Source organism: Monopterus albus, unplaced genomic scaffold, assembly GCF_001952655.1.
Source record: "Monopterus albus unplaced genomic scaffold, M_albus_1.0 scaffold2.1, whole genome shotgun sequence".
Classification (NCBI taxonomy): domain Eukaryota; kingdom Metazoa; phylum Chordata; class Actinopteri; order Synbranchiformes; family Synbranchidae; genus Monopterus; species Monopterus albus.
The window spans coordinates 1,214,156-1,228,022 of record NW_018127882.1 but is presented as its reverse complement, the minus strand read 5'-3'; the positions used below and the strand labels follow the sequence as shown (position 1 = coordinate 1,228,022).

Sequence of the window (13,867 nt, the reverse complement as noted above, 5' to 3'; positions counted from 1 at the left end):
GTGCTAAGGAGACGTCCATCTCCTCAGACAGACAAGGCAGTGAAGCAGCCAAAGGAATGAGGAGTGAGATGGAGAGTCGGGCTGGGAGTTGTGCTCTACAGACACGCTTCAGTAATCAAACAGTGAGCGAGCAGACAGAGGGGATTTTTCTTTGTGAAACAGCTATTTCCACTGTGCCAAGCCTCTCTCTGGTGCAAATCCAGCTCCTGAAACTAGAGCAGGCTGCTTCACACTAAGAGCTTTTTCGTCGGACAATCAAAACAAACACTTTTTCTATTTGTTGCTCATCAATTTATACATAACTGTATGTGTGACACGTCACACACACATGCAAAGACAAACACAACCCTTACAATTAATGGTTTAAGTTTGAGGTAAACAGCCCATATATCGGGACAGCCTGGGCTAGCTGCACACCGTCAATACTAATGACATCAGGACACAAAGTATCACTATGGAAACCCGGAGGCCCTGGCCCAATCCCACACCCCTCTGTACTACCGGAAGGCTGGAGACAAGGACTGACGGGTGTAGAAAGAGAGAGCGAAGGTAAGAAAACTGAAAAGAGGAAGTCAAGGAAGGAGGCAGTGAATGAGAGTCAGAATGATAAAGAAGGGGAAGAAACAGGTGACCCAAAATATCGGAGAAGTAAGGAGAAAAAAGTGAGGATCAGAAACACTGATTGGTTGGTTAGGAGCCAGAGCAGAGAGCTTGATATGAAAACAGGCAGCGCAGTGTGCTGCAGCCAAGCCTGAGCTTCAACTCTGCCTGGAAAAGAGTTTGTTCCCCCCCCAAATCTGCACTCTCATCTTCTCCCCTCCCCCTGCGTCCATCACCCCCATCCATCACCCTCTCTATTCTCCCGCCTGACTACCTCTCTTAGACTCAGCAATGCTTTCAAACAAGCCAGATGGGCTCAGTGAAATACACCCCACTGCCCCAGCCATTTAAATCACCATAACACTGCTGCTCTCCTGAGCTGCTTTAATTCCAAGTACAGTTTTGCCAAAGTGTCTACTACAAAACCAGCTAAGCGCAGTGTCACTTTGAGCAGGCCTGGTAAGGTATCAGGCAATGTGCAGCTCATTGCAAACCAAAGAAAAACGGATTGCCTGGTCATGTCGGATCTTGGCCCTGAAATACACTTACTGTAAGTCATTTCCAAGTGCTCAATTGGCTGCTGGTGGGAAACCTAATTTAGAGTCAGTGCTGTCACACACCAAGCCTCCCAACACAGTTAATGCTTGATGGGTCACAGAGCCATTTAGTCAGATCAATGTGAGCTAATCACTGAGAGCCAAGGTTAAAAACAAACTGAACAAAGCTCATATATAACAGAATGGGAACAAACATTTTTGCCAATTGGCACATTTTAGAATTACAGTCAAACTACATTTGCTAGATAAAGCAGGACTGTAAGAGTGTATATGTATTGTACGGAGTGTGTTTTTTCAGCTTCCAATAGCCAAGCATAATTTGGCACTCTGCACATGACCTGGTACTCTGAAGTAACATTTATTTATCAAATATTTGTAATGAATATAGATAAACTGTCTCTATATCTACTATATGTAAATGTGCCATTCATTGACCTCTAGCTGTTTATGCATTTTGCACACATAATGACCTGAAAGTCTTATTATACTTAGTAGGTTTTATTTGTTATTTTTTATTATCCTTTCAGAGTCCCAGGCCTCCACTTGCCTGTGAATATGTCGAGCAAATGAGATAACAAGTACTGATCCCACTGAGTCTCATCCGGTCACGTCTGAATAATCCCGCTGGAGGAGAGGGAGAAGTGAATCCAGACTATTGTAAGGACGTCATTGGTGGGATTTAAAATCTGGTTAGGTTCCAGTGAGACAAAGCTGGTTGACAAGGCTCTTTGACCAAAACCATGTAATTCACAAAACAGGAGACATTCAAATTCAGGTTAAGTATTTATAGCTGCAGCAGTGATGACCTCTAAACTATTTACCCAGCATTGGAGTTTTATAATCTGAAGTGACATGCTCACCATACCATCTAGATGTTTGCTACTATTTTAGACATCTTTTGAAGAACTTCAGTATTATCATATACTGTGCTAGTAAAACTATAATAGCTGTGAGGAAAAAGAAACCCACACTTGATTTATTGTAACTACACAGTCTGTAAAACATGCAAAAATGGTACTGACTGGCTAAACCTGCACAACTCTATGAAATGAATGTATCTGCATGCCTTGTCCTACAGCTCTGTTCTGCCCTGCTTATGTGTAGGTATATGATGCTACCATTTTACTAACTTCTAACAGCATCTTTTAACTTTTGATCAAGCTTTACATTATAAGTGTCATATTTTATTTATGTCTTGTATGCTTATTGTTGTTCTGCATGCGACAAAATGATTATAATCAGTACTGCTTCGGTTATGTTTTGTTGCTTGCATGTATAATACATAGTTGATTATTTTGCTGTTTCCCTCGCTCTGAATGGCTTCTGCACTATGTTGAGGATTCTTATTCTGTTATTGTTGCCTTCATTGGTTTAGAGCATCTTGCCAAAGAACTGCAGTTGAAAATGAGCCAGCTGGCTAACAGCCAGCCTGCATAACGTGCATTTTTCTTATAAATCAGTGGTTCTTGACCTATTTTGGATGAATGCCCCTTTAAGTCAAGTTGAATCCTTTCGGTCTGGAACAAAGTGGTGGAGCACCGTCATCCTGAGAATGATCTAAGAAGAGGGAAAATTAACAAAGAATAATTTACTGCTTTAAAATCTGGTCAAAGCTAACTGATTCCTAAATTTAATATCCTTCTGTAGACTACAACAACAAATGGTGTGAGCAGAAAACAGAGGGCTCCCTTCTCATCTCTGCCAAAAGAACTGTGTGATTATTTGCTTCAGCTGTAATATACAGTATATGGTACCACGGATATTGCAAGTTAAGCAAGAAATACTGCCATTCCACTTATTCCCATCACCAGAGATACAGCTTTATGTGACTCGAACTGGTTAGGAATGGAGACTAGAAGGCCATTTCATATTTAAATAGCTACAAGATTGAATATGGTGTATATCAATATGTGAGCTATATTTTCAATTCGAGCAACAACCTAAGATAAAAAAAATTTTTATTGCAAGAAAACACTTAAATTCCAAAGTATAATGTCTTAAATAAGCCTGGTTGATGACTAATAATGCTCTCGCAGGGGAACTCCACCAACCTCCATTCCTTCATAACAAGGCCAGTTATAAATAAGATTGCTCTTGCTGTGTGAATCGGTATGTTTGCTGCCTAGAGATGCTGTTCATCACAAATTGTGAATATCGGAAGCGTCAAACTAGAGATGCACAAAAACACAGTATAAAGAGACGAGGCAGATGGAAACAGAGACAACTGGTTAGCTGATGTATGACTCATCATGTTCTTTCCATCCATTCAGAAAGTTGTGTTTAGTAATTTGTGTATGTGTGCAAGGGTCATGGCTGTGTGTGTAGGTGGGAGGGTGAAAGGAGACAAACTTGTACTTTGTGCACTGCTGTAGTTTGCTGCGTGTGTAGAACAGCATTCAGCCAGAACAGTAAAGCCTTCACTACAGTATGCCACCAGGGGTCATGCAGTATCTCTCTCTCTCACACCTACACGTTTGTTTTTAGTGCTTGTGGGGACTTTACATTGACTTGCACTTACTTCCTGAAGACTTACCCTAATCTTAACCATAACCATTACTTGCCTAACCCTTATCCCTAACCTTACCTTAACCTTAAACCACCCTAAAATTCAATTACATGCTTAGGGCCAGCATCTGGTCCCCTTGAGGAGTCTCCACAGTGTGAGTGTGTAAACAGGTTTTGGTCCCCATAATGTGAGTAATACCAGGCACGTATGCAGACACACACCACTATACTGTAATTTGTCCATGGTGCAGATGGACAGGATACACAACAGACACCTCATAAACAGCCTTCTATGTATAGCTATCTCTGCTCCAGACTATGTTTTGGTTTTGAGTCTTGCAACATATCGACCGTATTTCTCAGGTTATTCTATGTAAACAGGACTGTGATGACTCTGCAACAATGGCTGGCTATTTTCAGACAGATATTGGAAAACTATGTTTGGAAACTGTAAAAGGGCATCTATAGCAAGATCTAATTGGATCACAGCCATAGCTCCTGTTGTATGGTTGGATTTTTACAGCAGATAAACCACCAGAAGCCCCTCAGGCCCTATGAATATCTTGGCCCACTGCCTCAAGGGCAGATGACTTTGTTATTGCCTGCCTCTAGTCATGCCTATTTACTTCTGGAGAGTTTTGGTTTGGTATGTATGTAACTGTGTATGGCCACCCTGGCCAGAGGCATGATGAGTGTCCTAGCTCATCTGTCTCAGTGCTCCCGGGAGACCTTCTCTGACGGTGACCCCGCCTCTCCCCAGGGAACACTGATGCCATCCAGATCAGGGGATAACAACAGCTGGATCCTCATGCTCTCTAGCTTTTCTATCCAGTATCATATTCATAATTGTTACTCATATTTACACCTGGGACCTGCCAAGTACACGCACAGTTACTTATAGGGGAAAGTGTTATTCATTCATTTTCAGCCTTTTTATAGAATCTGGAATGTTGTAGAGTAGCTTTGGTGGTTGTAAATGACCCTGCCCATCGTATACCAAATGTGTTCATTGACAGTAAACAGATTTTAAAACAGATGTTACTGATTTCTGGACACTTGGTGGCAGAATAAACAAGCTTTGAACAAATATTATAGACAAACATCAGAAGATGTGCATTCATTTGCAGCTGTAGTTCCAGCTACCTGGAGAATCTACATCTATTCACTCTCTGTTTATAATAGCTCTTTTTTGGGCCTCACTGACTCCTGAAGGAAATAAATGGCTCTTTAGCTGCTCAGTGCACCACTATAATTACCAGCTAATCACTAACTTTGTCTGCCATTTGCTGATGGGCAAGTAATTTAGTTTTTCACTTAAAACAGCTTCCTGTTCTGGCTGAAATGATGACGCACATGGTGAGCTGAACCAAGATGAAACGTTGGAGGCCAGAACACTGTAACAGTGAGCTGGGAACTGTAAGGCTCTGGAGAGCTGATGATTCGCTGTGGGCTCATCACTTTGACTGCTCCTTTCACATGCAAGTAATCATTTGACCCATTGCTAATGAAAAATAATGATTATAGCTGCTTTAACAGTGAAAAGGGATTTTTTAAGAGCTGAATCATGTTTTATTTATTTATTTGACTCGAATCATTCCACAATCTTTAAACATCTCCCTTAAATGGGGATCACTTTTTAACGCACACTTCTATAAACAATCCATGTTCTCCCAGGACATGTGACGATTTAAATACAGTTGCAAAGCACACACTTACAGTTTCAGTTTCTGCCTAAAGCCAAAAAATGTCAGTGAATTTCTTTATTCTTTCAGTTGCATTATTGCAAATAGGTACAATTCTATGACACTTTGTTTTATTATGTCCTGTGTTATCATCTGTTGTGGTTTTTATCAACTCTACGGTATATTGTCTTCTCCACTGCTGCAGAACCTCATTAAAGTTTCATCTAAGCTGGTCTGTTCTAACTTTACATAACTTAGAAAGGCTATGATCCAAACAAGAAAAGCTAAACACTTATTATATCTAATTTTGATCCTTTTGTTTGTGTATCATATTGAAAATCATAAAAACAATAGAGATCAATATAGAAGCCATTTTTAATTACACCAATAAAGAACTGAAGCTGTGTTGCCTCTAAACTAATTAGTTGCTTAACCTCATCTTATAATATAGCGCACTGAAGAAAAATCTATAGGTTTATGTAGGCTATATTTCATTACTGCATTTGCCCAAACACTGATTTAAGAGGCAAATAATACAAGATGTAGGAACTCTGCCATACGTCAGGGTTGATTTAATTGATGTTATTGCTGCTCTGCAAATCTGTTACCAGTAATCTGTCTCACTCGGCCCATCAGGACCTTTTTATACAACCTGCAGCGACAGATGGGGGGGAGAGGAAGACTGAAAGAGAGAGGAAGCCCTTCCTGATGTTCTATATATAGGTCTATATATTCCTCAGTCCCAATAGTAGCTGTGTCTCTGTGCTGCAGCCTGCCAGCCAGGGCAAAGGCCTAGCAGTCTGGCTCGATAAGGAGCCTCTTTGTTTGGCTCTATAGCCAACAGTGGTATAGTCTATGCTGTATAACGCAGCCGATTCAGAACACTGAAGCTCACCATTCAGTTACAGGCCAGAGTTGAAACGTTTACACTGTTTCTAGATATTGTGAAACAGTGATAAAGATGGAGAGAATGAAACACCGTGAGCATCGCTGTGTTTGCTGGAATGATACACTGCCTCCTGTGAAGCTGTGAGAGTCAGGGGAGTCTCAGGACTCCAGCAAACGTTCTCCTCTTTCCTTGTTTTCATGCATACTTACTGTGGAGACCTAGAAAGAAGTATTTCTGGTAAAGTGAAACTACGAATCAACTCTGTGTGAGAAAGAGACTGATATGTTTTGATGTTTTTGTCTCACTGTTGAAGAGCACATCATGTTCATGTAAGTTCCCACAGGCTCCTGAGGACCAACTGGTGGGACTCAAAAGATGCCTTTTACCCCATCTTTTATATTGTTGTTATTGTTTTTTGCCTCACTGCAGTATGCTTTTATATTGTTGTTATTGTTTTTTGCTTCACTGCAGTATGAGAGTTATGACTTGTATAGTTCATAATATCATCACTACACTACTTCATCACTATGAACATTGTCTCCTTTTCTTGTTTGTCAAGCTTGCATCATTCTCATGTAGTAATGCAACTGAAGGAAAAGGAGAAACTGGTAATCACTTTTATTGGTCAAGTATGTTGTACACACAAGGAATTTGTCACCGGTACAAAAGCAAGGCAGCCACCTGCGGCGCCAACTCACACACACACATTAAAGCACTGCTCTAGCCATCGAGAGCAACTTGAAGTTCAGTGTCTTGCGTAAGGACATTGACACATGAACTGGAGAGAATGGGAATTAAAACTGCCGACGTTACGGTCCGACTGCTCTACCTTCTGAGCAACAGCTGCCCCACAAGGTCATGTTTACGTAGAGAACCCTAACCTTGGACCTAAATTACCCAGCGCTACGAAGGGCATTTTGTTTGTGTCTCTCTCCCTTTTGCTCCAGTTTGAAACAGATGAATCCAATTACACTCCATGCCACTGCAAAGTCTGTCTTTTAGCCTCAGGAGGGTACACAATCAATCACAGACCAAGTATTGCAAACACCTAACACACTAGTCTCTTGTAAGGAACTTCATCACTGATACCCTAACAACATGATTTATAAAACAGTTTTGTTCCAATGTTATAATAACTGTGAGTAGACGACACTACCTAATGTAGAATGGACGAATTACATCTGGTTGATAAATCATCTGTTTTGCAATTGAAACTGCAATTTTAAGTAACAGGTTGGTTCATTGCGGTATAGAATGGGTGCATGGCAGGTGTGGATTCACAAACTTGTGCAAGATTCCAGGGATGGGCTGATTGCAAACATAGAGTTTATCAGAGTTTGTTCACTGCAGCTGGAACTGAGAGCAGTGAGGGTGAGAGTGAACCAAAACAAAAAAGTTGCATGTCATACTGTATAACCAAATTGATGAGTTGAAAGATGCTAAAATGCTCCACAGAGCTGAAGGCAACTGCAGGGTTGTGTTACTTCTTTGAAGGTTTACCATCTTTCATATTACGCACAATGATCGGATCCTTTGTTAATATGAACTTTTTGATTGGGGCAGTTTTAAACTTCACTACATTAAAGAACAATATGGCTGAAGTCATGTGAATGCTACCGCAATGCAGCACAACCACTTTATCCTCAACTCTTTGACAGTTTGTCTTATTATGACCCAGTTTCTCCTCGGAAAACAGAAATAGACTTTACAGAAAAGAAATGCCACTTATAAATAAATGGCAAAATAACACTGCTTCTGTCAGTCTTTTCCAAGAGCAAACAAAACTCTTATTTTGTCATTCTTATTGCCTCTGCGAAGGGAAATTTTCTTTTCTTACAACACTACAACAAAGTCTGCTGCAGAAGACGTCCCAAAGCAAGTAGGCATGAAAGTGTCTGGCTCTGGGGCAGTTGTTAGCTGACACAGGAGCTTGTGCATGTGTACTTTTCACTGATTTTATGCATCAGGTTTAATTTACTCATCACAGCGAGCACTAGTCAGTCTGTGAAAACTGTTGTATAGCGTGTTCTGTGGCTCTGGAGGAACTTTCTAAAGTCTGAGAAATTAACCTGAATGATGTCATGGTGATGTAATCAGGTTATCTCAGCTTGGGCACAGAGACAACAAACTCATGTCAGTCTTTCTCTGTGGTATCTGTTTTAGCAACCATTTATTCCCCCATCTTCCTGCCCTGTACCCAGAAGAGCTGACCAAACTGAAACCGAACAGTCACGAGTGTGTGGGTGCCTTATGTGAGTGTTCAGTATGTAGGGTGTTCGTCCCCAGTGACATGCAAGGACGGGACAACTGCAAGCAGTTATGTTCTGAGCTGTGAAGTGGGTGTCTGTGAGGATAACAGCAACACTGCGGGATGTATGATAACAGCACATTCCCATCAGTATACGCCATGTTCCTCACCCACAAAACTCCAAGTCAGTGTCACACTCTGTCAAGATGCCAACAAAGATCCCCCTCAGCCATGAGAAGCTCACTGCTCTCATAAATAAACACCCAGTACACACACACAACTGTAATTACAAAGACTTTCTTGTCACTAGTCTATTCTGCTTTTTTCTATCAAACACAAACAAATAATATAGCACCTTCAGACACTTCAGGAACAAGAAGGAGGAAGACGAGGAAGCTCAGGAAGGACCGGCTCTGTTGATTGATGGCAGCGGGAGATGTAGCGAGGTGTCATTTGGGGACACACATTTTTCACAAACCTTTAAGACTTAATCAGTCACGCCAGAACTGACAGACTCGTGTGAAATGGGAGAAAAGAGAGCACCAGGGGACAAAAGACAAAAAAAGGCACTGCACATAAAATATATAAAAGCCCAACTGAGACTCGTGCAAACTTACACAGGGGCTCAAATACATGTTTAAAAGACACAGTAAGTCAAAAATCGTTTGTTTCCCGGCCAAGACTGGACCCACTGCTCTCCACAGTGGCCCAGATAAACACAGAGAACACACACACATACACACTATGGTCCAGTACAGGGATTTTATAATGTATTTTCCACTAACATAGTAACTGCACACCCATCTTCCCTGGGGTGAAATCTATTCAAGTGGAGTGGACATGAATGCTGGGAGATGTTGGGGGGGGGTTTCTGTAAACCACAGAAACAAGGTCACGACAGAAAAAGCAAACACATGTGTAAACAAACACTGACACACCCATTTCCACACAACATAAACACATGCATGCTCTGATTTGTGCACAAACTCTGCTACTTTGTTTTTCAGTAGAATGCACACAACTGAGGATGCGTCTGTCATTTTTACACATGGCATATTGAAGGTCACCTGCTGTGTCATCAGCACATAAGATTCAGCATTTCTCACTTTCTTTCTGAGTACTGAACTGTTTCATATTTCTCCACACAGAGAACAGCTCAGGATCATGTATCATATTACTGTGGCTGAGCACTGCAGCTCCATGTTTACTAATCTATCACTTCCTCTATTATACCACTCCCTGATCTCAGGCCGAGGGATTGAGAGGCAGAGAGAGTTAAGAGAGTTTGAGTGGGTGTGAGGAAGGACAGAGAGATTGAGCTGTCGACCTCGCATGTTAACATCTTGGTGTGTACACTCAGTTGTTATGTTTATGATTTAGATGATTCAGAAAGAGAAGCATTCACCCGGCTGCTCGTGATTTTAATTATCACATCAAAAGTCACATTTACACAGTGTATATGCAACTGCTAAAATAAAAAAAAAGAAAGTGATGTCCAAATGTACAAGATAATGCGTCAGTAGTTAATTTTTGAATCCACCTGTTAGCTTTTCCCAGTGTTAGCTTTTTCAGTGGATGAAGTTTGCTCTGTTGTCAGTTACTTTTACTTTAAATTGTGCACTTGAAATTTTCACGAGTCATTCTTCTTATAGTATTTTTGTTTTTTTCTATATATTTTGATGTTTAAGTTGTGAGTGAGTGAGCGAGTGAGTGAACCCATAAATGCCTTTCATGTCTTTCCTTTCCGTACTGAATATATCCAGGTCAGTTCTACAGCCTGTGAAGAGCCACAGCGATGACCATCACATAGTGTTACTGTACCCTATATGACACTGTCTTCCTCCCTGTGCCAGAGGGCTGAAGGCAGTGTGCACACAGGAAGGAGGGCAACCATGTAAAGCTAAATAATGCAGAGGCCCAGTCGCCACATTATGGCCTAGTAAATGGCTAGTTATGCAAACACTCAGACCCTCCTGGGTTGCCTTGTGTGACAGCACAATCAGCAGGATAAATTGACCACCTCTTATGAACTCTTATTGCTGTCATGGTCAGGGTCAATTCAGTCAACTTTGCCCAGCTCCAGGGCAATAACTATGGACCAGGTGTATTAGATGGAAAAGGATTTGGCATTTTGAGGAAATTCCACTCTTGTGAATTGAGTGAATTGAAGGTCATATGGCATGTGTGCTGTCTTAGGGATATAAGCAAAGTGTGCATGGGTGACAGAGTAATAAGATACTTGTCATGCAACTCCACAAACTGAGTGTCTCTCTTTTGGCATGCTGTTGGCCTGTGTGTTGACAGCTTTAAGGGAAGCAAACTGAGAAACACTATGAGTGCTCTTCTTTAAACCTGACATAATCACGCACATAGCAAATTCTTACTCATTTGCAGCAGCCTACATCTGCCTCATATCTTGATTTCCAGTGGCTACAACAACTTAACGCATTGTGTCGATTCTGCAGCGGGCTATGCAGCCCTACAACTGGCCAATCTAACTTCTGCACACATGTAGTCTAGAGGCACAGAATTGCAGTCTAAACATTCATGTCACATGCTTAAAGTAAGCAACTCGCAGTCCCTTGACAACCCCCTTAGCCTCCCACCCTACCTTCGGTGTGGCAAGTGGAGGACAGGATGGTGCTCGGAGGGCGAAAGAGGTACGGGAGATAACGGGAAAAACATTTCATCTTCTCTGATGCTTTCCGACAGCTGAAGAGCGTTTGCGTTGCGGGCTCCACATCCGCACTGCCGCCGCGACAGCCTGCCACAGAGGGACCAGGGGGTGGGGTGGGGGTGCGGGAAGGAAGGAGGCTCTCTGTCCGTGGCGCAGGGGGCTATGACAGCACCACTTTTCGCAGGCAGACAGCGCAGGCAGGCAGGCGGCAGACTCCCTGAAACTGCGCGCCGCCCGGGGAACAAACAGCGCACGGTGTCAGCGCGCCTCCGCTTCCGTGTTGGTAGTTTACTCCGTGTAGGCTGCGTAGTGTCTGAAGGTGTTTGAGTGAGAGAAAGAGACAGGGTCGCTTTCTGTCCCCCGATGATAGACTATGTGTGATCTGCCATGTAAACACCTTGCGTTGTGCTTGACACCTTAATGGAGTACAAGGAGTAATTTCAGTGGACTGGAGTGAAATCCAGGCACAACTACTGTCACATTACATTGATACTAGCTGAATACTGAATATAATAACCTGTCTAAAATGGATAGGCTCTAAATGTTATAATAAACCTAAGATTTGTGCTAAGACCTTCACTCTAGGGTAAATTAAAATTATAACAACATTCAGCGTCAACGAGCATAGGATAAAACTTGATGAATCATAAGCAGAACTTGTTTCCAACTACTGACCAGGTATTGGGTTTGGCGCCATCTTGTGGCGTTGTTTCATATGGACAGCCAACTGGAATTATAAAGTTGCAAAAATAAAACCAGTACTTAACCCAGTGAAAATGTTTAGAAAAGGAGACTTGTAAAATGTATATTTGTTAAGACATGAAACCCATTAAAATCTAAATAAATTAAAAACTATTTTAAAAACGCCACAAACTCGAATTCAACTATTAAAACTAGCTACGTATAGCGTGGTTAAAAGTATTAACCTAATACGACTAAATATAAGTGTTCATGCTTTATGTTTAGTGTGATAGGCTAAATGTTTATGTTTTTACAATTTCCGTGGACATCTCGCGAGACCTGAGTGTGAACTAATGCCAACGGAAGTACATTGCGAGTCTCTTTTCCGCCGGCCATAGAGGAATAAACGGCAGGGTAAGAGTTCATGGGACAAGTTTTCAAGTTATCATTATCCATCCATCCATTAAATGACACCGAGTAGCTATACAAATGTGCAAACATCTCATCAACGTCGTCACAATTAAAGGACGGATGATATTTAATCTCAGTTGATGACAGATTACTAAATAAAACCCTCTCAGTGTTAGTCGGCCCTGTTCCGATCGGCAGTATCCGCATGTCTGCTGCGGATACTGATGGTTCTTCATTTCAGGTGCTAGCGACTAATATTCGGCCTCCTTAACGTGTAAGATTTTCTCCTTAGTCTTTAGTGCAGTGGGTAGCATTACTGCGCCAACGTAGCAGTAGGAATATTAAGCTTTATTCGGTCTGCTGCGTTATGAAAACACCGTCATTTTGCTAGCTTAGCATTACGTTTTGGATCCCTAACAGTTACCACATAGAAGCCAGCAAGCTTTTAATAACGTTTTTGTAAATGAAGGTATAAGTATTTATGATGTTGAGTGAACAAAATCTTGTGTTTCAGGGGAGGTGATAAGGGGAGAGCTGAAATGTACTGTGTAAAGTACTTCAACATAAGTTGATAGTGACGGTTTGAAATTAGTATCCATTTGTGGAGTTGCCTGAATTTTCTTTTAAAGCTTATTGTACTTGCAGGATGCACGTTTTCAGCAGTAACCACAGCTTCTCTAACCAGAGTGTACAGTTGATGTCACCTGGTTTGTAACCTACATAATCTGTTTGCTTTGTAGCATCATGAAGCTGAATCCTTTTGTAACATCCTCTCGCCGTAAAAACCGCAAGAGGCACTTCAATGCTCCCTCACACATCAGGAGGAAGATCATGTCTTCTCCTTTGTCCAAGGAGCTCCGCCAAAAGTACAATGTGAGGTCCATGCCCATCCGCAAAGATGATGAAGTCCAGGTATTATAACTGGCATGGATCAAAGTTTGTCAAAGAGGGGGTTAAAAAACAAGCTTCATTTGATTCACTTGCTTGTATTGTTTACAAACAGGTTGTCCGGGGACACTACAAAGGCCAGCAGATTGGCAAAGTGGTGCAGGTCTACAGGAAGAAGTATGTCATCTACATCGAGCGTGTGCAGAGAGAGAAGGCCAATGGAACAACAGTCCACGTTGGCATCCATCCCAGCAAGGTGAGACATTACTGTGTAGCTTAGTGTGTTAGTGAATATATTATTGTTCACTGTAGGTTATGCTGGTGAAGTGTGTGGATGCAAATTCTTGTTAAGAAGTCATACCTGTCAAGATTCACTTGTGTTCTTGTGTCTGTCAGCTTATTGCTGTGAAGTAAGACTTTCTCAAGCTTTTGTGATAAACCTGCCTGAAGTACTAGAGGAAATTTCTGTAATTGGGTTCAGGAGTTGTGTGGTTGACTCTGCAGTTAGGGTAGCAGCAACACAGCGGTACCCAAGAGTGGCATGGCATGTAACACATTAGATTGAAACTGCCAGACTATACTTAATTTAAAAATTTGAACCCAATGTATGTCACCAGGTGAAAGAAACACTTGTACATACAGTGAGGAACAGAAGTATTTGAACACCCTGCGATTTTGCAAGTTCTCCCACTTAGAAATCATGGAGGGGTCTGAAATTCACATTGTAGG

General features: G+C 41.7%; 2 protein-coding genes across 3 annotated transcripts in view; one reads left to right on the top strand and one right to left on the bottom strand.

Moving 5' to 3' along the window:
- Nucleotides 1-11,781, bottom strand: part of LOC109956063 (serine/threonine-protein phosphatase 2A 55 kDa regulatory subunit B beta isoform) — a 42,124-nt gene extending 30,343 nt beyond the window's left edge. The window contains exon 1 of the mRNA XM_020592881.1: nucleotides 11,093-11,781. Within this exon, the coding sequence (XP_020448537.1) occupies nucleotides 11,093-11,171 (79 nt within the window). The 5' untranslated portion in view covers nucleotides 11,172-11,781. The remainder of the gene's footprint in view (nucleotides 1-11,092) is intronic.
- Nucleotides 11,782-12,156: 375 nt separating this feature from the next.
- rpl26 (ribosomal protein L26) overlaps nucleotides 12,157-13,867 on the top strand; it is a 5,415-nt gene continuing 3,704 nt past the window's right edge. The window contains exons 1-3 of one of the 2 annotated variants that reach the window (XM_020592905.1): nucleotides 12,157-12,253; nucleotides 12,991-13,162; nucleotides 13,254-13,394. In XM_020592905.1, coding sequence (XP_020448561.1) covers nucleotides 12,995-13,162; nucleotides 13,254-13,394 — 309 coding nt within the window. In that variant the 5' untranslated portion in view covers nucleotides 12,157-12,253; nucleotides 12,991-12,994. Of the gene's footprint in view, nucleotides 12,254-12,421; nucleotides 12,525-12,990; nucleotides 13,163-13,253; nucleotides 13,395-13,867 lie in introns of those variants that run through there. The other variant, XM_020592915.1, reaches the window with a different exon arrangement.